Source organism: Armigeres subalbatus, chromosome 2, assembly GCF_024139115.2.
Source record: "Armigeres subalbatus isolate Guangzhou_Male chromosome 2, GZ_Asu_2, whole genome shotgun sequence".
NCBI classification, from domain to species: domain Eukaryota; kingdom Metazoa; phylum Arthropoda; class Insecta; order Diptera; family Culicidae; genus Armigeres; species Armigeres subalbatus.
In genome coordinates, this window is record NC_085140.1 from 27,727,526 (window position 1) to 27,752,637 (window position 25,112).

At 41.5% G+C, this 25,112-nt stretch overlaps 1 protein-coding gene across 1 annotated transcript; it reads left to right on the top strand.

Moving 5' to 3' along the window:
- The first annotated feature begins 68 nt into the window (after positions 1-68).
- Positions 69-21,633, top strand: LOC134208884 (endoplasmic reticulum metallopeptidase 1-like). Its single transcript, XM_062684838.1, has 5 exons — positions 69-110; positions 224-353; positions 418-1,689; positions 20,398-20,901; positions 20,959-21,633. The coding sequence occupies exons 1-5, from the start codon at positions 73-75 to the stop codon at positions 21,631-21,633; spliced, it is 2,619 nt and encodes an 872-aa protein (XP_062540822.1). The 5' UTR covers positions 69-72.
- The last annotated feature ends 3,479 nt before the right edge of the window (positions 21,634-25,112 follow it).

A 25,112-nucleotide genomic window follows, 5' to 3' on the forward strand; every position in this document is an offset into this window, starting at 1 on the left:
CAGCAAACAATGGAATGATTCATCTGAAATTTTGGTTCCCGGGTGGGTACGCTAATTAATTGCTGGCATTTGATGATAAGCTTGTTTATGATAAGCCGTTCAGTACGCAGGTAATTGTTGAAGAGTAAACATCTACTTCAAGGGAAGATGTAGGTGATTTCTGTTAATCTTTTGAATTCTGGTCAACTTTTGAAAACGTTCAAAACGAATGGATTGATTTCAGGCATCTTTCCCGGAGTCATACAATACCTCTGTTTTGGAGTATCCTTTTCTTAGCGGTAGGGATTGGAATCTACTTTCTGGTGTACTGGAACTGGTCAACCCTACCGGAAGGTATCCGGATAGATGAGGCGGTGAGTTTATCAATCTGGAGACAATCAGTCTAGGCATGATGTCTGTTTTGTTTTCCTTCAACAGCCAACTGATAGGCCGACGTTTGTAGCTGGACGTGCTCACGAACACTTGCGTACTTTAACTAGTCAAGGCCCACGAGTTGTGGGAAGCAACGCCAATGAGGTGTTTGCGGTAAACTTTTTAATGGATACAATCAACGGAATAATCGCAGAGGCACATTCTTCTAACCTAATCACTGTGGAAACACAGGAAGCATCGGGGAGCTACTTCTTGGACTACACAGATTATCCAATTACTAGTTACTATCGAGGAGTGCAGAATGTTGTGGCTACACTACGGAAGAGAGATGATAAACAGTTCAGTGGAAATTATTTGCTTCTCAACGCTCACTTCGACAGCGCCGTCACAAGTCCCGGAGCAGGGGACGACGGAACGATGACTGTAGTCTTGCTGGAAATTCTACAACAAATGGCACAGTACAACTTGGGTCTTCATCATGGTGTGATTTTCCTTTTCAACGGTTGTGAAGAAAATACAATGCAGGGAGCGCATGGCTTTGTAACTGGCCATCCCTTGGCAGCAAATGTCTCCGCATTCATCAATTTGGATGTCGCCGCCAATGGAGGTCGTGAAATTATGTTTCAATCAGCGCCTGACTTCCCCTTCCTCATGCAAAATTACGAAACATATGTGAAAAGACCATACGCAAACTCGCTGGCCGAAGAAGTCTTCCAATTAGGGCTGGTCCCGTCATTCACCGATTACGAAACCCTTTCCAACGTGGGCAAGTGGCCGGGTATGGACATTGCGTTGGCATCGTACGGCTACCTTTACCACACGGCCTATGATGCATTTGAAACCATTTCCCCGGATACGCTTCAGCACATTGGTGACAATCTACTGCCGTTGGTCACCGGCCTGGCCAGGTCGAACGAGTTATTTGACGTCGAAAGCCACCGAGGCAATTCTTCAACGTTCTTCGACTTCATGCATCTGTTCAAGATACAGTACAGTGAAACTATCGCCTATGTAATCAACCTTTTGGTGGCTATTATAGGGCTGGGAATTATCGTCGCCACAATAGTGATGATGATTCGCATGGAAGGTGCCGAGCTGACGAAGATCCTGTTCGAAACCGGCATCACTTTGATCATTCAGACACTTTCGATTGTGGTCGGAGCTGGAGTGTGTATCGCGATTGCCGCAGTATCGGACGCAGCAAACCGATCAATGGCCTGGTTTTCCAGCATCGGACTGCTGTATGGGCTGTACTTTGTACCGTTTGCAACCTGCCTGACTTTGGGACCGTGGATGTATTTGCGCTTCCGGAAGCTGGTAAGTTTTAATAACTGTCTTCTATGGTACAACTGTAGTTCACTTTGCTTGTTTTAAGTATATGAAAAGTCAAATTCAAGACTAAATATTTGTAAATCATAATAATATTCTGATAAATGAATAGAGAAATAGCAAAATACGATAATGGTGATGATGATAATGGTCCCGCCACATACCGCTACAAAGGTTTGGCCTAGACGATTTATTTTTTTATTATTGCCAGTCAATTCTCCGTATCCATCGAATCTGCTTTGGCAACATTTCACACCTTTCCTCTCTAACTAACTATGTGTATCAGAATTGAACAACAGTCGGTTGCGTTTTAATCACAAACATGTGCTTCTATTTGTCGTATACTCATGTGATAGTGTGCATAGAAGAGCTTTCAATCAATAACTGAGGAAATTCTAAGCGAATACTATTAGTTGAAATCCAGGCCAAGTTCCAGTTGGGATGTAGAGCCATAGAAGAAGATAAACTCTGAAAAATACGTTGACTATCAAAGCATGAAAACACAAATAGTCTGGAATGCAGATTTCCTCGGTTTCTATTCAACACTGATGGCAAATTCGCCATACTTCAAAAACACATTTGAAACATGCTGTCGTTATTCGTCACGACAAGATATAGTGACTAATAATTTTCAAACATAAAAACAAAAATTAAATGTGCAAGCATCGGTCAATATATGATCATTAGGAAAAATGAGTACCGCCATCGGGGGTGACAACGGGTCTGGGAGATGAGAATGGGTCATCGCTGTCACCGGCAGTCTGGAAGTAGAGCAAAATCGTTCAAAAAGGTCTCTTATATTTTTGTCTACTTGCCCCCAGATACATTGAATCTATTCTACAAGTATTCTGGGGTTGAAACAGTGACCCATTCTCACCCCCATTTGACCCATTGTCACTCCGATGACGGTAAGAATATTTTTTACTAATTAAACCTTCGACCATGATGTGATACTTTAAGAGGTAGTCAAATTGAGTTTGAATAGTAAATTTATAAGCAAGTATTGGACATTCTTCTCAACCTATGTCCTTCTTAACCATTGCATTTCACATTTATCTGATCTATCGCATAGTGGAAAAAAATATTATAATACGTTACGCTTTTTATATTTGAGAGGAAATTTGGATGTCTTGAATTGATATTTGATTTATAGCAATCTGTACAAATAAAAAAATAGAAGGGTTGTGTACAAGACACGACAGCTCGACGTAAACTACGTAAAACCTCTTAGTGCAATGAGAATCGTAATAACATATGAATATTAGGTTGTATACATGATACAACCGCGAATTTCAACCAAAAATTATAATAATCTGTTCTCAGCATAAACATTTTTCTCAATCACAGATGTTACTTGGATCGCTAGCTTCGCTGACATCGTCTCAATTCAATTCAAAAAGCTGTTCTCCCGTGCGTGTTTGCAATTTTGCTTGAAATCTTCGTGCGATTGTCATCAGCATCGGCAGTACTCATTAGAATTAGTTTAAATTTCACTTGTCATAAGACGAGTTTGTACAATCCCATTGAATTCCAGCACTTAATTGTATCTTGACAGATACGTAGTCGAAGTCGATACAGTCGAAGTACGAAGTACGAGACACTGAAGACGGCCTTACTGTTGAGGTCGAAATACGTATCTGTCAAGATGCAATTGAGTGGTGGAATTCAATGGGATTGTACAAATTCGTCTTATGACAAGTGAAGACATTCCACTAAAAAGCTCAAAATAATTTTCTTAACAGTTTAAATTTGTTAGAAGAACAGGTTTGTCGACAGCGAGTGAAAATAGGAGAGAGAATTGTAATTGCACAATTCTGCTGTCACCGACGACAGCCACTAAATGATTTACCGCTTATTTGCTACATACGCCATCTTTGTGAATAATTTTCTCCAGTAACTAGGGTGAATGTCCTATTTTAGACCCCTACAGGAAGTGCTTCCAATATAAGCATATATCTATTGAAATACAGGTTCGATACGGGCGGAAATCACACCATTTCAAAGATGAAAGTCTTATTTATGAAATAGAAATTCGAAATTGGCTACAGTTATTGATAAACCGGCGAAATTTGCAATTTTCTTAAATGAAATTCTTCTTCGTTTTGGACAGTGCAACATATTTTCGATCTTCAAATGTACACATTTTGGAGTCTCTTAGGGGAGGACGGGGCAAGAAGAGCACCCCTTAATTTTACGGCTATTATGTCTTTTTGTCACTAAATTACCCCCAACGAAAGACTTGACACTGAAAAAATATTTTAAAAATAAAATGAATCTGAAATACAGATGAATTATAAAAAGTTGGCGAAAACTTGGATTTTCTTATATAAAATCAGCATTAGAAAATAAAGTTAAAAAAAAAACATAAACGTTTTTTAATGAAAATCCTCACCAACTACACATTTAATATGTCTTCAAACTTCTCGAGAGTGTCCATTATAGGAATATTTTGGGGTGTCCATAATAGGGAAGAAGAATGTCCCGAAACGGAACATAAAAATCAAACGAAGTGTCGACTATAGGGAAGGAATTTCCTATTATGGACCCTCAGGGGGTCTACTATAGGGCGAATTCAGTCAGACTTTAAAATGTTAACTTGAATGAATAACGTCGTGTATTTGAGTGTTTTATGTATGTATCGTGAAGAGGAAATGCAGAACTTGATTTGAAAATTCCGCTACTAGGGGGTCCACTATTAGGCATTTTACCCTAAATCAGAAAGTGAAAGTTTGTTCCTTGTCCAGTCGTGATCTCCAGTAAGCGAGTTTACGGTAGCCATCGAGCAAGTAAGCGCAGGTAGTGTTTCAGTCGTCGGGAAAATAATAAAATATCTATTTCGTGTTCGATGGCTTACGCGCATGTATTGCGCTAACAATCCTTCCCTTCCTATATATTTCTATATTCCCTTCCTATAATTTTGCAAGTTCTAGTCAATCACGGAGTAGCAACTACGAATTGTGCGGTCATAATGCTCATGCTCAAGCAGGAGGGTCCAAAATCTGTAGGGTTCCAAATCAAATAGGTTACCCTACCCGTCACCGGCTACCACAGCAACAGCAGCAAAACGAAAGTAAGAACATTGCGAAAATATTTCACTTGTACGACAATTTCAAATACTAATACAACAAACAAAATCGTCTTCTTTATAAAATGCTGGTCCTGAAAAAGCATGAGCATGAGCATGAGCATGAGCATGATTGACCGCCCACGGTTGCTCCTCCGTTATTGTCAGGCCAGCTGTTATTACACAGAGAACCAACAGATGATGTTTGGGATTAACATCATCCTCAACTGGTGACCCAATATAAAGCAATACCAGCGCCGGCCGTGTCCGAATGCAGGTCAATTAAGGAATGGGTAGGAAAATGTTGACGTGATACTCGCTTTGATGTAAGCCGACGAGTCATCTGCACTTCCACGAGAAATCACTGGGATGTTGGAAAGGGAGTGTAGCGGGGTTCGTCTTGGTAAACGGTATGCTGTGTATAACGTGTGTCTGATGATCGTGTACTTATTAGTCCAATTACTGACCGCATAAAGTAGAACAAAATATCCGTGATCCCGAGACCGTTCTGCTTTGAACACAAACGTCCGATCGCGCACTTAATTATTTGAATAACTTACCGCACAAAGCAGAACAAAAACCCGTGGTCTCGAGACCGTTCTACTTTTGAACAAACACTTTGTATCGCACACTAATTATTTCAAAAACTCTTTTACCATTTACCTTAAGGTCCCGCGACGAAGAAAAAACTAACACAATGCAAGTCCGGTGGCTTCTGTATACTGAGGATCGTGCTTCTACGAACGAATCGACGCGCACTAATAGTCTAAATCAACTTTTATTTATTGCCTGGATTATCCCGCACAATATAAGCTGGGTAACTTTTGGATACCGAGAAACGCGTAACTTCGACCGATCCAACGCGCACTTTAACCCGATCTTCCAAGAACTATTCCAATTAGGGTAAACTGGGGTAATATGCACCCCCGGGGCAAAACGACCTTTTGGTATTTTTAGCGGTGTTCCAGAGGTATTTCCAAAAATCTTTACTACTAGACTGGTAGTTCGAGATCCGAACTACATGCGCTGTAGTAAATACTCTCGAAAAACCGCCGAAAATGTACTCAAAAATGCCAAAGGGTCGCTCCGCCCCGGGGGTGCATACCACCCCAGTTCCCCCTACTACCAGAATTTAGATGGAAATTGTAGACATTTTTATATACCATTCATTCCGGAATGCAGTCAAAGAAATCGAATTCATGTATGAAATAATGAGTTAAATGAATGTACATGTAATGTATACAATGAATAGGATGAAAATAGTAAGTTTCCAATATGTGAATCAAAATGGATAATTATGAAAACTACTACTGCCGATTATACCCATCTTCTCTGTTACAAGAAAGGAGAAGGGAATGATGATATAACATCTACTAAACAAGAGCCCAGCGACTCACCGACGCCCTCATAGATGTCAAGGAGTTTGAAAGTTGAGAAGGAAATTGTATAGGAATCATCGCCATAAGCAATCTCGGTAATTCAACCCCCTCTAATAATTTTAGGATTCTAGGTTAAATAATAATAATAATGAAACCAGATATAATCATAAATGCTGCAAAGATGATGGCTGTGTTCCAGAAAAGTACGTCTTTTATGTAACATTATCTAAAATCAATGAAAAAAAAAACATTTTAGTGTTGATGATGGGGCTACTAAAAATAAACTATTTTGTACTGCTTAGTGCTTATGCATTATTTCATACAATTTCAAGGAATATACTGCAAACCTACAATCAAGTGATGGAATGTACAATGCACTAGTCCGAATTTTATTGAATGGTATGCTTCATTATTGAAGACAGTCATATAACATGCTTTGACACATTTAAAATTAATGATATGTAATTTGGTTAGCTTAAGTGTTACACCCAGGTTTTTTTTACACGGTTTGGTTTTGGTCGTTTAAGACCTTCACCGTCAATGAAACAATGAGTTAACCCCACAAAAAATCAAAGAAAATTCAAGGGGTATTTCAAAAGCTTTGAAAGTTCAGGTTGACCGAGAAATTAATGGATTCCAACCACGAAAAAAAACTGGGTGTACTTTGATCCACGCGATCCTGCAAACAAAGATTCAAAAGTCAATCCGTTGAATCTGACGTCACACCCACGCAAACCTACATGGGTGTGCCATATACTCAACGAATCGATGTGCCATATACTTCTCTTGAATCTCGATGTACAACAACAGTAACTTGTTTATCAAATGATGCATAATTGTAGGGTTAAATGTTAGAAAATCGAACAATCAAGGATCAGAACTGAAGTGTTGGCTAAAAAAAAACTGTTGCTGCTGAAATATGTTGTAATGCTTATCAAGAGAGGAGGAAAATACATGTTATTAGAGAGTACCTGAATTTTGCGCGATCCAGCAACGTAGACTTGACTCCCGCATGCAATGGTATTCCGTTAGTGCCTGCGTCATCTCTCTGTCGTACCCCTTGAGTAGCCTAGGAAGATTTGTTGTCTATGTACTTACCTGAATCTACTACACGCTCTACTTCGTTGCAAAGCATGTTCTAGAAAGTCTCGTCATTTTTCGCTGCCGTTCTTGCACAGGCCACCATTCAATCGCAGCAAAGCCCTATCCTGCACGCCTTGCCATTGCAGCTTCTACGCTTCTCGCCGTCTCCATCCTTTCACTATCCGGCTGCCATCCAGCCACCGTTCGACTGCTTGCCCACAAAATCCGTTACTGGATTTAATCCTTAACACGAAAACGTAATAATTAACACGGTAGACTTTCCGAAAGACTTTTCGAATCAATGTTCTAAAATTATGTTTCGAAACAGCCAAAACGAGAAAAACGCGTCGTGAAAATTTTGACATCCGTCCTCGCACGCAGCTTACTACGATCTCCATAAAATGCTGGTCCTGAAAAAGGACCGATTAAGTGCGTCATTCACTATCAGTATGCAAGAAAATTTCGCTTTAGCTCCCACCGAAGACCAGATTTCTGCAGCAACCACCGCCTACGGTCATCAATGTTGGATGAATTTCGAAATCTTGATGGTGTTGCTGACGACGGCAAAACGATTATTTACATCAAACCGGATCTGCAGCATCCGCCAATTACACGAACGAGCACCACTGGTGTTGATACTGAGACCGTTCTCCAAAGAATCTTGAACTAACTGGTTGCCGGTTGCGATGCTGGAACCGTGTTGGACTGCTCTCTGCGAAATCTCGAACAAAATAGCTCGCGCACGGCGTAAGCTCATTAGCTCCGCCCCTTCGTTATTCGTAAGAATTGACAAAGCGGCTGGACATCGGGCTCACTATCTATATAATCTTCTTCTTCTTCTTCTATATAGAGTAGAGTGGGGCAAGAGTGCGCGTGGGGTAAGAGTACGTTTTCGATTTTTTGAAGTAATAAAAAAAGATAAACTAGCAGCACTGCATCAGTTTGACAGGTATTCTGGCCAACTATTATCATGTGTAATTGCAAACGATTTGAATAAACAACAAGGGAGATATGGAGTTAGATAACTTTTTGGTCATTTTGCTAAAAATAATTGGATTTCCGCAACTAGTATTTCATTACCATATATACGTTCAATCAGGTGAACATTATACCATTTCGATAACCTATTGTATGGAGTACTTTATGGTACAGAACACCAATCCGGTTGGTTTTCCAAGAAGTCAAAACCATTACTTGAATAATTTTTGGGACTGTGGGGTAAAAGTACGCAGGAACCGGTGGGGCAAGAGTACGCATATGAATCTTCAAATTATGATGTCAAACCCGTATCTCCGGCCGAAATAAGACTTCTTCCCAAGCGTAAAGATCCACAACTAAGAAAAAAGGGACAGAATTCGAAATTATCACAAGTTTTTAGGATAAGTTGAAGTAATTCGGTGTTAGAAAGGGCTTAGCGAACAAAGCACTGAAGCGAAATAATGAAATTGTATTAGGACTTGTTGTACACCTAAACATAGTACGAAAACACAATTTCATCTAAATGATAATTTCATTTACTCAAAGCAAACATTCATAAATTACGCAACGTTTAGCTGGGAGGGGTTGTGAGATGTGTGACGATCCTTTTATTTTTTAGAGGATTCATACAAAAAGTGTAAGAGGGGGGGGGGGGTGATGAAATAGCCAAATTTTACGTTACGTGATTGGTAGACTTTCTTTAAGGAAAATGCCTTTGTATACACCACGCGAAACCTGATATATATTTTTACCTCTGTAGTTTTTTGTATATAAAAAAACAATGTTTTTTCGTATGAAAGTGCACATTTTTAGGACCCCCTCCCCCTTTAATAGTTACGTAATCTGCAATCATTCCCTAATATATGCTCATTTAACATCAACTAAATGTTATTAACTCTTATTTGTGTTAATATATATTTAAAGCACATGATTGGATAAATGCGTACTCTTACCCCACCCGATGCGCACTTTTACCCCACCGGTGGGGTAAGAGTGCGTTTTTCACTTGTCTTGCAATAAGGGTTCTACTAAAACGAATCTCAATAATTTCAATATTTTTTCCACTGGGTAACATAAAGGATGAGTATATGAATCATCGACACTGATTTGATATGCAGAAGCTTACTTCATAAGGGCCACATGATCGATTGAAAACTAAGTGCGTACTCTTGCCCCACTCTACTCTACATAAAAATGAATTTCTGTCTGTCTGAACCTTATAGACTCCGAAACTACTGAACCGATCGGCGTGAAAATTTGTATGCAGAGGTTTTTGGGGCCGGGGAAGGTTCTTAAGATGGTTCGAGACCCCTCCCTCCTCTGGAAAGGGGGGCTCCCATACAAATGAAACAGAAATTTCTACATAACTCGAGAGCTAAGCAGAGAATAAATTAATTTTAGTCGAAACGAAGTTCGTCGGGTCTGCTAGTATAAAAATAAAAATAAAAATAAAAATGAATTTCTGTCTGTCTGAACCTTATAGACTCGGAAACTACTGAACCGATCGGCATGAAAATTTGTATACAGAGGTTTTTGTGGCCGGGGAAGGTTCTTAAGATAGTTTGAGACTCCTCCCCCTTATGGAAAGGGGGCTCCCATACAAATCAAACAAGTATTTTGGCACAACTCGAGAACTAATCAGGCAAATAGAATCAAATTTTCTATGTGGAGATCTTTTAAGGCAAGAAATGTATCCATGATGGTTTGAGACCCCTCCGCGCTCTAAAGGAGGAGTTTTCCATACGGATGAAACACAAATTTCGAAAATATAAAATAATAAAATAACCAATTTTCGGCGAGACGAAGTTCGACGGTACTGCTAGTATTGAATACAAGGAAGCAGCTTTACCGCACGCGCAAGCAATTTTGTTCCAGATTTCGCAGAGAGCGGTCCCTGCATCGGCATCAGTGGCAGTCGTTGGATTCTGCTGCGTCCAGCGGGTTGTGGTCCCAGCATCGATATCGGTGCTGCTCGTCGGCGTGGTGCTGCAGAATCATCATCGCGTGGTCTTCATCAGCAATAAACAGTTATTAAACAGAAGAAAGTTAAACTTTCTCGCTAGACTCGAATAATCGTTTGATTGCTGATATTAATTGTAAAGACGCATAACTGAAAATAAAACAAACATTTTCTGATTAATCTACTTTATTGGGTATGAGAAAGCTGCTTTCTCGTGCGCGAGTCACTCAGTTAATGATTGAAAGCGAAAGTTTCTCGCAATTTTTATAAATTATCCATGGCCAATTATATGGCGTAACTAACAAAAAATTCTAGGGGGGGCTAACTTTTGACGTAGGATTACATCTTTTCGAAGATAGGGTGGTAATTCTGCATATTCAAAGTACCGACGAAAAGTACCGATTTTCGAGATTTTGGTATCAATCGATCGACGAACTTTTTACGATTTTCCCCAAAAATTAAAAACAATGGATTAGAATATGCGCTGGCAGTCCCCAAAAGTAGTAGTACTCAAGAGAAACATCCACGCAATGCTCAGACTATCGTTTCGCTTCTATCAGTGATTAGAAAAGCGCTTTGTGGAAAGAAAATCTGTTCTTCTTAGGCGTCGATTGCGGTCTCGGGATATGAGTGGTGGTGCTGAACTTTTATTCTTAGCGTCTTAGCGGGAAATCATCGAGCGGCCGTCGGACAGCAGCAGCAGTGAATTTTTAATACACGGTTCAGATTATAGTTTGATTGCTGTGAGTGATTCAAAAAACGCATTGTGGATTGAAAATCGACTCTTTTCAGGACCAGCATTTTATGAAAAGAAAGGGTTGATAGCAAGCAATGGCGTCGGTACTGAAGGAAGTTTCCGTCAGTATCAGAATCACAAACGCTCATCGGAGAGCAACGCTGCAGAAACGTTGGCGTCAGTAGCAGTCAAGTGATATTCAAAATTCAGATTTTATTTCTGTGTGTAATTGGAAAGAAACATTATTGAAAACAAATGGGTTTTTCTCAGTAACACTATAGGAGGTTGAGCCGAGAGGAACATATTTCAAAGTGCAAATCATAATCGCTTGGCGACGCTGCAGAAGTTTTTTCTCCATGGATGGTAAATCATCTGACGTTGATGTCAGAGTAGACAAAAGAAATTTTCTCTCACAATTCTGATTTTGCCTGTGATTTGAAGGGCGCATTGTCGGTTCATCTCAGAACCATAATTTCACAGGAGGTTGAGTGTGAGTGATGAATTTTCTGTCGTCAGATTCCAGTAAAACTTTATGCGATTAGAAAGACATATGAGCTTTCCCAACAAGCATTGGATGCTGATAAAAAGCTTATTTTGCCATAATTTGGCTTGTTCAGCTAAAAAACTAGCTTATTCAACTTAAATTGCTTGTCCAACATTTTGTGCTGTGTCGATATTAAGACCATACAGTCAGTTAAGTATGCCACTAGAACTTTCTTTATCCAATCAAAATTTTAGAAATTGTATTTGTTTTCTTAGTCTGTTGCTTCTATTATTCATTCAATCAGCATTACATCAGCATGGAACCAATGTTCCTACTCCAATTTCCTGAAGAAGTGGTATCTGGCGCTGGTGAATCAAGAGAGCGTACTATTTTTCGTGTTAAAAATTCCTGTCTTAAGATATAACAATATTGTTCGAAATTCGAAAATTTGTTAAAATAGATTCATTGTTTCGTATAGAGGGAGATGTGAATGAAGAAAATTCATTCCTGGCAGTTACGCCTATAAATGATCAGAGAGCTAGATAAGTACAATATTCATGCAACACGCAGAAAAAACTCTTGTAAATATAATGATATTTGATATAAATTCAATAAGAATTTCACATTGTTTTGGCGGTAATAAGAAATATTATTGTTTCAATAATACATTATTGTTGTTTTTATAATAGCTTTGGAAGCTTCGAAATTTTTAAAAGCTTCTGTACAGCCTTAAAAACAATAATAATATTGTTGTTTTAAAAAGAGTTTTCTTGTTGAACTTATCGATTTTATTATTGAAAAAATAGATTCGTAACCATAATTTTAATCATAATTTTTATTAAATTTTTATGACGCCTCAATTAAATTCAATTTGCACAATAAATTTTCTACCTAAAAAGACAACATCTTATTTCTATGCTCTCCTTTAATAAGGGCACTACGATCCCGAACGTTGAATGAGAATCTTCTGCTGGAATCTGGAACAAAATTTCATATTAGTAAATTTATTTTATGAGAATGAACGTACCTACCTACGTAATTGAAACAGATTATGCCAACGTCGAGCGGAACACGCACTGGTACGGGAAATCGTATTCACTTTCTTCTCGGATGTTGAGTTTGGTATCTAAGAAAATAAAAAGGATTAATGATTTGGTAGATACCACCACGGTTAAGTTTGAACAACGTACCTTTAATATCGGGGTTCTACTCTTTGTTCTTCCTAGATTAGTCAATCCACTTCTTGTATAATTTGGTTCGGGTGATTTCACTTTTACCCTCGCTTTTACCTTTACGTGCATGACTTTATTTTCAAAATTCAACTGTAATGTTCGAATGTGTCCAAATGATAATTGTTAACTAGCTTATATTTGTCATTGATAAAAACGATTTGATCCCATCCATACATCATAATTACAAATTGAAGACAATCTTATTTTTTTCTGTCTATGTTAAGATGTTGATCCATTGATAAATTATAATTAAACTTGTTTTCGCGTGTGACATGTTTGTTTATAAACATAAATAGGTAATTTTCAAGTGTTTGCTCTGAAACCATGTTCGAAGCTTTTTAAGAAAGCTCAACTTCACGGGATTGATGAAACAATAATATTCTATTATTGAAAACAACCTGTGAAATCTTATGGATATAATAATATTTTAAGTAAATTCAAAAATAAGTCATCATGTCAACATAACAAGCGATATTTTTGATTCAATACCATCAGTTTTCTGTCCTTGAAGGTGGCAAAATTCTAGGGGGGCTAATTTAGTTTTAGGTGGGGCTATAGCCCCCCCTAGCCCCCCTGTAGTTACGCCAATGATCGCGCCTGTTTCGACCGGAGCAAAACGCAATACATGCACATGAGCCACCGAACACCAAATAGATATTTTATTATTTTCGCAACTACTAAAACGCACACTTACTTGCTCGATGGCTCATTTTTTCATTTTTTCATTCATTTATTTAGTCTACATCTAAATAGATAACACTAAATCAACAATTTGACGCCACAATACACGGTTCGAAGCCGCATCTCTCTATCCTCGAATACACCCCACGCTCGCCAAGTCGTCTTGCACCTGGTCTGCCCATCTCGCTCGCTGCGCTCCACGCCGTCTCGTACCTGCTGGATCGGAAGCGAACACCATCTTTGCAGGATTGCTGTCCAATATTCTTGCAACATGCCCTGCCCATCGTACCCTTCCGGCTTTAGCTACCTTCGTCATAGAGCTGGGCGAGCTCGTGGTTTATTCTTCGCCGCCACACCCCGTCTTCTTGCACACCGCCAAAAATGGTCCTAAGCACCCGTCTCTCGAATACTCCGAGTGCTTGCAAGTCCTTGCATTGCTTGCATTGTCCATGTTTCATGTCCGTAGAGGACATTTAGGTCTTATTAGCGTCTTGTACATGACACATTTGGTGCGGTGGCGAATCTTTTTTGACCGCAGTTTCTTCTGGAGCCCGTAGTAGGCCCGACTTCCACAGATGATGCACCTTCGTATTTCACGACTAACATTGTTATCAGTCGTTAGCAAGGATCCGAGGTAGACGAATTCCTCGACCACCAGGAAGGTATCCCCGTCTATCGTAACACTGCTTCCCAGGCGGGCCCTGTCGCGCAAGCATGTACTTTGTCTTTGATGCATTCACCACCAGACCAACTTTTGTTGCTTCACGTTTCAGGCGGGTGTACATTTCTGTCACCTTTGCAAATGTTCGGCCGACAATGTCCATGCCATACGCGAAACAAATAAATTGACTGGATCTGTTGAAAATCGTACCCCGGCTGTTACACCCGGCTCTCCGCATGACACCTTCTAGCACAATGTTGAACAACAGGCACGAAAGTCCATCACCTTGTCTTAGTCCCCGGCGCGATTCAAACGAACTGGAGTGTTCGCCCGAAATCTTCACACAGTTTTGCACACCATCCACCGTTTCTTTGATCAGTCTGGTAAGCTTCCCAGGGAAGGTGTTCTCGAACCATAATTTTCCATAGCTCTACGCGGTTTATACTGTCGTATACCGCCTTGAAATCAACGAACAGATGCGCGTTGGGACCTGGTATTCACGGCATTTTTGAAGGATTTACCGTACAGTAAAGATTTGGTCCGTTGTCAACGAAGCCGGCTTGATAACTTCCCACGAACTCATTCACTAATGGTGACAGACGACGGAAGATGATCTGGGATATCACTTTGTAGGCGGCATTGGCTGCTTTGTCTGAAACTCGATTTATGCATATGCATAACATGTGGACAGATTTGGTTCGAAACATGTGTTGGAATTGGAGGATAACCACTTCCTTCGGTGGGGTTTGATCCCACGACACCAGTATGCTAGAAGGTGCTTTTCCTACTAAGCTACGAAGGACGACTCAAAGGCCTAACAAAAAAAATGATGCGAGGTATTCACCTAGAGCATCTGCTACCAAATGCTGGGTTTATGATAATGCTTGACTATTGATGTTAAAATGCTATACATTAAGCACAGCGATTCCCGGTCAGAGCATTGATTCTAAGCCATCTGAGGAAGTTTGTGTAGATCCCAAAGAAATTATTACCAGATTTTCTGTTCTGCATCAATTATTTAGCGACATTCCGAGTAGAAAGGAAGAGCAAGACTATTATTATTATTATTTATTCAGACTAAGGCCGAAGTGGCCTGTGCGGTATATAAGAGTCTTCTCCATTCGGCTCGGTCCATGGCTACACGTCGCCAACCACGCAGTCTACGGAGGGTCCGCAAGTCATCTTCCACCTGATCGATCCACCTTGCCCGCTGCGCACCTCGCCTTCTTGTGCCCGTCGGATCGTTGTCGAGAACCATTTTCACCGGGTTACTGTCCGACATTCTGGCTACGTGTCCGGCCCATCGCAGTCGTCCGATTTTCGCGGTGTGAACGATGGATGGTTCTCCCAACAGCTGATGCAATTCGTGGTTCATTCGCCTCCTCCACGTACCGTCCGCCATCTGCACCCCACCATAGATGGTACGCAGCACTTTCCTTTCGAAAACTCAAGTGCGCGTTGGTCCTCCACGAGCATCGTCCAGGTCTCGTGTCCGTAAAGGACTACCGGTCTAATTAGCGTTTTGTAGATTGTCAGTTTGGTACGGCGGCGAACTCTATTCGATCGGAGCGTCTTGCGGAGTCAAAGTACGTACGATTTCCAGCCACTATGCGTCTCCGAATTTCTCTGCTGGTGTCATTTTCGGCAGTCACCAGTGAGCCCAAGTACACAAATTCTTCTACCACCTCGATTTCGTCACCACCGATGCAAACTCGCGGTGGGTAGCTCACATTGTCTTCTCTTGAACCTCTGCCTATCATGTACTTCGTCTTCGACGTGTTGATGACTAGTCCGATCCGCTTAGCTTCCTCTTCAGTCTGATGTAGGCTTCCTCCATCTTCTCAAAGTTACGTGCCATAATATCTATGTCGTCGGCGAAACCAAATAGCTGGACGGACTTATTGAAAATTGTACCACTCGTGTTAATCCCTGCTCTTCGTATTACCCCTTCCAAAGCGATGTTGAATAGCAAACACGAAAGACCATCACCTTGCCGTAACCCTCTGCGGGTTTCGAAGGGACTCGAGAATGCCCCTGAAACTCGAACTACGCACATCACCCGATCCATCGTCGCTTTGATCAACCGTGTCAGTTTATCCGGAAAACCGTGTTCGTGCATTAGCTGCCATAGCTGGTCCCGATCGATTGTATCATATGCGGCTTTGAAGTCGATGAATAGATGATGTGTGGGCACGTTGTATTCGCGGCATTTCTGCAGTACTTGGCGAATGGCGAACACCTGGTCCGTGGTGGAGCGTTCGCCCATAAAACCCGCCTGGTACTGCCCCACGAACTCCCTTGCAGTTGGTGCTAGTCGACGGCATAAAATTTGGGAGAGTACCTTGTAGGCGGCGTTCAGCAATGTGATTGCGCGGTAGTTGCTACAATCCAGCTTATCGCCCTTTTTGTAGATGGGACACACGACACCTTCCATCCACTCCTGCGGCAAAACTTCCTCCTCCCAAATCTTGGTAATGACCCAGTGCAGCGCTCTAGCCAGTGCCTCACCACCGTGTTTAAATAGCTCTCCTGGTAGTTGGTCAACCCCAGGGGCTTTGTTGTTCTTCAGCCGGCCAATCTCCTCCTGGATTTCCTGGAGATCCGGAGCCGGTAGAATTATGTCCTGCGCGCGTTCTCCCAGGTCCATCACCATACCGCCATCTTCGTCTGCCACATCGCCATTCAGGTGCTCTTCGTAGTGCTGCCGCCACCTTTGGATCACCTCACGCTCGTTCGTAAGAAGGTTCCCGTTTATGTCCTTACACATATCAGGCTGTGGCACGTGGCCCTTACGTGAACGGTTTAACTTCTCATAGAACTTTCGTGTGTTATTAGCGCGGTACAGTTGCTCCGTTTCTTCACGGTCTCGATCTTCCTGCTGGCGCTTTTCCTCCGGAAAATCGAGTTTTGTCTGTTCCGCGCCTGTTTATATCGTGCCTCGTTCGCCCTCGTGCGATGTTGCAGCAATCTCGCCCATGCTGCATTCTTCTCTTCCACTAACTGCTCACATTCGCCGTCATACCAGTCGTTTCTCTGATCCGGGGCACCGTGCCTAGTGCAGCGGTTGCGGTGCTACCAATGGCGGATCGAATATCTCTCCAGCCATCTTCAAGAGACGCTGCGCCTAGCTGCTCTTCCGTTGGAAGTGCCACTTCCAGCTGCTGCGCGTATTCTTGGGCTAGTCTACCGTCTTGTAGCCGCCCAATGTTAAGCCGCGGCGTCCGACTTCGACGCGTGTTGTACACCGTCGAGAGTTTTGAGCGCAGGCATACTGCAACGAGGTAGTGGTCGGATTCAATATTCGCACTGCGGTAAGTGCGGACATTCGTGATGTCGGAGAAGAATTTACCGTCGATTAGAACGTGATCGATTTGGTTTTCCGTTTCTTGGTTAGGTGATCTCCATGTGGCCTTGTGGAGATTTTTGCGGGGAAAGAAGGTGCTTCGGACTACCATTCCGCGGGAGGCTGCGAAGTTTATGCATCGTTGGCCGTTGTCATTCGATACGGTGTGCAGACTATCCGGTCCGATGACCGGTCTATACATTTCCTCCTTCCTACCTGTGCGTTCATGTCACCGATGACGATTTTAACGTCCCGCAGTGGGCATCCATCGTATGTCTGCTCCAGCTGTGCGTAGAACGCTTCTTTCTCGTCGTCGGGTCTCCCTTCGTGTGGGCAGTGCACGTTGATGATGCTATAGTTGAAGAAACGGCCTTTAATCCTCAGCTTGCACATCCTTGCGTTGATTGGCTGCCACCCAATCACGCGTTGGCGCATCTTACCCAGCACTATGAAGCCGGTTCCCAGCTCGTTGGTGGTGCCACAGCTTTGGTAGAAGGTAGCCGCTCGATGCCCGCTTTTCCACACTTTCTGTCCTGTCCAGCAAATCTCCTGCAGCGCCACGACGTCGAAGTTGCGGGGATGTAATTCATCGTAGATCATCCTGTCGCAACCTGCGAAACCTAGCGACTTGCAATTCCATGTTCCAAGCTTCCAATCGTGATCCTGTATTCGTCGCCTAGGTCTTTGCCGATTATATCGAGTCGCATTATCTCTTATATTGTTCGTAATGATTGGTTTTCTAGGCGGCTTATTGGGCCTGCGCAAACCTCCTGTCTCGTCGGAGGGCCGTCGTGTCAGGGCTGTTTAGCGTCCCACCTAACACCAGGACTTGGGCAAGACTATAGACTAGAGCAAGATTATAGCTCAATTGAAACAGCCAGTCGGAAAAATTGTAAAATAAACTCATAGGTATTTAAGGACATAGTTGGAAGAGTACCACGATGGCAGTCAATATGGCACCGGACCTTCCACGGGTCAACCCCACACCTCCCGCACTCCTCTCCCACCAACATTCGGATGCATCGAACAGCATCGAATAAAAGTCTAATATTGAAATTACTAACCTGTTCACAGCATATTTATTCACTTCCTATGATAATGGACATGTTTATCCAAAGAGTCCTTTGTATTTCGGCTCGAATATTATCCTAAATCAGCAGTTTCGTGCCAATTTAAAAGCGGTTCGCGATTTGGTGGGTTTATCACTGCACTTCACTTCTTCTCAAAGGGCACGCAAAAAATCAAGTTTTTACTCACTTCTCATCACATGAGCTGCCCGAAATGTTGATGGAATACAAATTAAACATCACTTTTCGAAATCAGTCACTTGTTTACACCGAAAACTTAATATAAACTGCTATTTTTGCCCGAAAAACGATTAAAACTGATCGCGGAGCGAACATAAACCACGCGGTGGACCGGCACCGGCAGCAGCGAACTAATAAGTAGGGTGGATCAAAAAATAATGTTGCTCCGCCACGCTCAGTCGATTATGATTTATAAATTGGGTGTCATCCAATGGTTTGGGCTAGTTTGAATAGAGGCTTACCGTGCACAAGTCGTTTCAGGTTTGTATGAAAGTTGATATCTTCTTCTTCTTCTTCTTGGCATTACATCCCCACACTGGGACAGAGCCGCCTCGCAGCTTAGTGTTCATTCAGCACTTCCACAGTTATTAACTGCGAGGTTTCTAAGCCAGGTTACCATTTTTGCATTCGTATATCATGAGGCTAGCACGATGAAACTTTTATGCCCACCCGGGCAGAAGCCATGAACAGAATAACAAAACATGATATGGACTTGATTGATATAAGAGATAAAAGAACAGGCAACAATATCTAAAATTTGCACCGAAATATCATTTAAATATCAAGATATGCTATGGATAAGAACAAACTAATGGCACATGATATTGATCACTTATTACAAATAGCATAACTTGATCTTCTGATGATATTTTAGTGCAAAATTTTGATATTATCGTCTGATATTTTATCTCTTATATCAATCATGTCCATATCTCATTTTGCTATATTATCAACATTTGATATTATTGAGCTATTTTCATCTACTCGGGCAGGGAAGTCGAGACTATTTCCAATTCGAAAATTGCCTAGACCGGCACCGGGAATCGAACCCAGCCACCCTCAGCATGGTCTTGCTTTGTAGCCGCACGGCTAAGGAGGGCCCCTGAAAGTTGATATGCCGAGGTTGAATTTAACATTATTCTGATTCTGGCACTCCGTCATTGGGCGCTAGCGAGGGGGGAGACAATATTCAAGAGCTTCAACTCCATGGACAATCCATATTAAATGGTCGTTCCAATAGTTGGGAGTCGATTTTAATCTAGGTAGCGAATCTATCGCATGATAATTAGCCTTCTCAGAAGGCATCAGTGAAACGTGCAATTCAACAAAAAAACCAAAATTTCGCACTATCGCACCGGGGGCAGATGCTTCATACAAAAAGTATGACATAAGGGTGAGTGGGGTATAAAATGCTATATTTGCATTACGTAATCAATGGATCTTTCCTGCGGTGCGATTTTCGTTCAGTGAAGTCTCTGGAATGTTGCTTTCAGCTATGTGGGTTCTCTTTTCGCCAGCGTTTGGAGGGGAGGCGCCGTAGCCAGTGTAATAAAAGGTTTAGTTTCCCATACTAGTTTTCATACAAACTTGAACCGGCTTGCGCTCAACCAGTTTTTGTTCAAATCGGTTTTTTGAGGACACTCGGAGTATGGGACGGAATCGAGTGAGCGTGATGGAGCTGGGTCGTTTTTTGAACCACCCTACTAATATTCTTTGTTATTTTATAAATACGACACCAATACTACTACAGTATATGACAGTTTTTATTGTACCAATACTTTCAAAGCTTTGTTTTGGTACTCAACCCACCTTCACCTTAATGAACCGCAAACAACATTATCGGCTGCCAAAACTCAAAATCACAATACATATCAAACTTTGTCAAATTACTGTCGAATAATTATATTGATTGCATCATATACAATAGTTCAATCATAGTGAAAATAAATCATAAATGACTAATGAGTCAATTTACAATCTATTTTTTTTTCTTTCAATCTTTTACAGGAATTTCTTCATAATCAAGGACGCATTCTACTTTTCCTGCATGCCCAGTGTTTCATCTATATTGTACTGCTGATAACATTAACAGTCGGCAAGGTTCGTTCGGCCTACCTTTTGCTGTTTCCGGTTATATTCCATTCCCTGTCCACCATCATAAATATGGTCATAAAATTCAAACTGAACGTTTGGATCTACATTCAGCTGATCGGTCAAATTATTCCATTTTTCTACTTTTGTACATTGGCGGTGACTGTTTTCGCCGTATTAGTGCCCATGACCGGCCGTGGTGATCCCTCCACCAATCCAGACTTCATGATGGCTCTCTTCAGCGTTCTTTTGACGCTTCTGCTGTTTGGATTATCTATTCCACTAATGTGTCTGCTTCACAAAATGCGTTATTTTTACATTCTACTCGGAACGATGTTTCTGGTGTCGATCATTTTGATGAGCACTCCGGTCGGCTTCCCATTCCGCGAAGGAACGTCTCCACAAAGATATTACATATTCGTAAGTAGTTGCAAGTTACTAGAATATGCATTAATCTAATCTTCCAATTAATTTTAGCATCAACAGCGAAACTTTTACCACCAAAATGGAACACTCCGACGTTCGCATGATAACTACTTCCTATATCCTCAGGATCGTCACACGCCGCACTATCTGTTCGACGCTGTCCAAGTCTGGGGTACTCAAGCTCAATCAATCGAAGAAGAGTGCAATCGCGAACTGTATTGTGGGTTTCCTTTTTACATAAATCGGTACCACCGGCAGCGCCAAAACAGCTACTGGATGGCCAGCCAAGTTCAACCGAACTTCCCCGACCTGGTTGATCTCAGACTACTTGAACAAATGGACTTATCGACGAATGTTCGCCGTTTTCGATTCTCCATCGAAGGACCCACGCTGATGGGATTCTACATATCTCCGCTTCCTGCGCATAGATTGAAAGCGTGGACCTTCAGTACAGATATTCCACCAAGCGGGACACCTTGGAATGGTCAATCGGTTTATTACGTCAACTACGTCCAGGCTAAGTCTCGAAATATGTTCGAATTCTACTTCGACATCGAATCACCCACCACGCTAACCAACGAGCCAGTTGTAATTCTCTCCATTCACGCCAACTACATGTACCATGAGCAGTACCGCACGACAGAATTTCAAGATCTGCTTAAACAAATGCCATCCTATGCGCACACTGTTGCCTATCCCAACTATTTAGAAACCAGAGAATTTTGATGTTGAATAAAACTTCATGATCGTTTTGCAAATAATTAATATTTATTTCATTTCACATCGCCATCACTCGGTTGTCGAACGAAGTAACCCCATGGTGCAAACCCATGGAAATGATCGTACGGGCCCCGGAAAACGCGAATTTCCACACGCTTCAGTGGTTGCTGAGTTTCTTCAGACCTCTGCCATGACGACGGCGCCCGTGCATGTGTCGTGGCCACCCAACAATTGACGCTCCACCATGCCAATGCTAGCAACTGATGACGATAGAAATAAAGTTAACGTGTACAATATGAGTAAAAGCTCTACATGCTCATCGTGTTTAATTTAAGGTAAGTACTCACCGTAGTCAAACTCAGAATGCTACTGCGAAGATGTTTCCTCCTACCCATTTCAAAGGCACTGACGCTACTGATTAGGAATCAAACAGAGAAGTGACATCAATTCTGTGCGAAATGGCCACTTTATAAATTTATCGCGCCATGCAAAAGAGACAGTTTTTCATGGATGATTGATTAACACAACGGAATGGAAGCAAATCGACCGTGGATGTATAGACAAGGCAAAGCATAGTGAAAAAAATTCCAGGGCAGTGCTCTATGCCAAAGATATTCACGTAAATGGAACTAATAACGTGATTTGACGAGGTGACAAACGAATGAACGATATGATTACACTAAGATAGTTTGTAGATTACGCAATTTTCGACCAAAAACACCAATGATTCAATCACATAAATAGCGCTTCAGTTGCATTTAGTGTTGCGTTTGAATATAATATGTACTTTGCAGCTTATCCTGAGAAACGGTTTTCGAAAACTAATACTAGAAGAACGGATTCAGGGATTTGTACTCGAAGGTGAATTCCTTTAGAAAATCTCCAATTGCGTGAGACAACAGCGTTGGTGATGTATTCCGTGTATAGTCGAAAATCGAAAATTTGTTTTCAATAAAATGAAATACCTGCAGTTATCAGACGTCGCAACTCATTTCTGATTAGTGCGCATGATAGTACATCTCTGCGTGCATGATGCGCACTACTAATGAAATATTTCAAATTGTCGCGACTCGCGTCGCAGCGCGAGTGCTCAATCGCGCGGTCCGGTTTGGTGCCGGCCCGACAATATATCAACTGGTCTCTCTACTATCATCTGTGTCATCTGCGAACAGAAACAGAATGCCCCTTCTGGAAGTTCTGGCATGTCGGAAGTGAACGGGTTAAAAAGCAGGGGTCTAACGTTCGCTGTCTTCCTGGGAGGTAGCTGCAACGCTGTCCTGTAGCTGATTGAAGATCAGCGAAAGGTGCTTTAAAAACGGAGCATTCATGTGTTTGAGTTCCAAATTCAGGATATTGTTGAGACTTGGGACCTTCATGTTTTTCGATGACCAAACCGCATCGTGCTTTCGTGCCGTGCGGTTCTTTCTCTCTTTGCTGAAGCTATTTTAATTTCCACAGTGCTTCTCAACGCTATTTGTACCCACTGATCCCGTTACGATCTTTGATTGGACCCGTGCCTTCGTTTTACGAAAAAAACCTCTTAGAAGGTCACGTCTCCACGCTCAGCAATGAGCATTAATCAAAACAAGAGGAAGGGGGAATCGCTGAATTCTCCACTCCAAGTCCTGCAAAAGCGCGGAAAAAATAGAAAGAAGCTGGAGACTTCAGATATTCCTCCTAACTCTAACATTGAAAAAAAAACGCAATGTTCAAAGCAAATCCAAGCAAAACTGAAGCTGTTCAGGTTGGTATCAAATTTAATCAAAAAATTGTTATTGAACTTTGTTTAAATGGATCCAAATAATTCTTTGAAAATTTTAAATTGGAGTGCCCGCTCTTTAAAGGGTAAGGAAGATGAATTATTCAACTTCCTACACCCAAAAAACAAATCTGACAATTATTGTATAAAATCTGGGCATATACAATTCTGTATGTGCACATTCCCATTATAACTGAAACATATTTAAAACCTGGACCACCCTGGACTGTTCATCAAAAGAGATCCAAATTATTTTATTTACCGAAATGATCGTCTTGACAGTGCCTGTGGTGGGGTCGCCATTGTCATTCATAGTCCATAGACGTATCAAACATAAATTATATTCTTCGTTTGAAACCAAAGTTTTCGTAGCCTTGGAAGTTTCTTCTGAAACAAATTTTGGACAATTTTCGTTTATTGCTGCCTACTTGCCTTTCCAGTGCAATGGGCAGCAAAGGAATTTGTTGAGAGCTGATCTTCGAATTCTAACTCGCAGCAAATCAATTTTTTTTCATAATTGGTGACTTCAATTTCAAACACCGTTCTCAAAGCTATTCCAATGGTAAAATTTTATTTGAAGATTGTTCTGTGGGATATTATACTATTCAATATCCCAATGGACCAACTTGTTTTTCTTCCAGTAGAAATCCTTCTACAATTGATTTAGTTTTAACGGATTCAAGTCAGCTGTGTAGCCAATTGGTAACTCATGCTGACCTTGACTCCGATCACCTTCATGTGAGATTTGAAATCTCACAAGAAGCCATTAATAATCCACTCAGCTCTACTTTTAATTATCATAGAGCTGATTGGGATTTATAAAAAACGTATATCGATAGGAATTTTTATGTTCATTCATATTCCTCTCGATATCAAAAGTGATATTGATAATCCTCTCGTATCTTTGACAAATTTTATTGTCGAAGCCGAAGGCATTGCAATTCCTAAATGTTAAATTAAATTCAACTCCATTATTATTGACGACGATTTCAGCTACTGATGTGAGGAGAAGACGATACCAAAGCACTCGCGATCCCGCGTTGAAATTTATTTGGCGAGATTTGCAAAATCAAATTAAAAAACGTTTCACTATTCTGAGAAATACAAATTTTGTTGTGGTCGCAATCATGGAACACTAATCAATTCAATTTTCTCAAATCAAATTTAAAGCTTTTTAAGCATTTAAAGAAGTCAAAATTATGATGGGTTGCTAGTTAGATATCTAATATTGCTGATAGAAATTCATTTTTCATTGAAAATAGTGAATTTGATTTTGAAATTATTTCTTTTTGGTAAAAGTGTTCCATAATTGTGGGAGGAGTGTAGATGGCGTAGATGGCGCTGTCGGCTAATCTATCTGCACTCTGGTTTGTCGTTACTCAAACTATTCATTCATTTATTTAGTCTACATCTTAACAGATAACACTGAATCAACAATTTGACAATACACGGTTCGAAGCCGCATCTCTCCATCCTCGAATACGCCCCACGCTCACCAAGCCGTTTTGCACCTGGTCTGCCCACCTCGCTCGCTGCGCTCCACGCCGGCTCGTACCTGCCGGATCGGAAGCGAACACCATCTTTGCAGGGTTGATGTCTGGCATTCTTGCAACATGCCCTGCCCACTGTACCCTTCCGGCTTTAGCTACCTTCTGGATACTGGGTTCGCCGTAGAGTTGAGCGAGCTCGTGATTCATTCTTCGCCGCCACACACCGCCAAAGATGG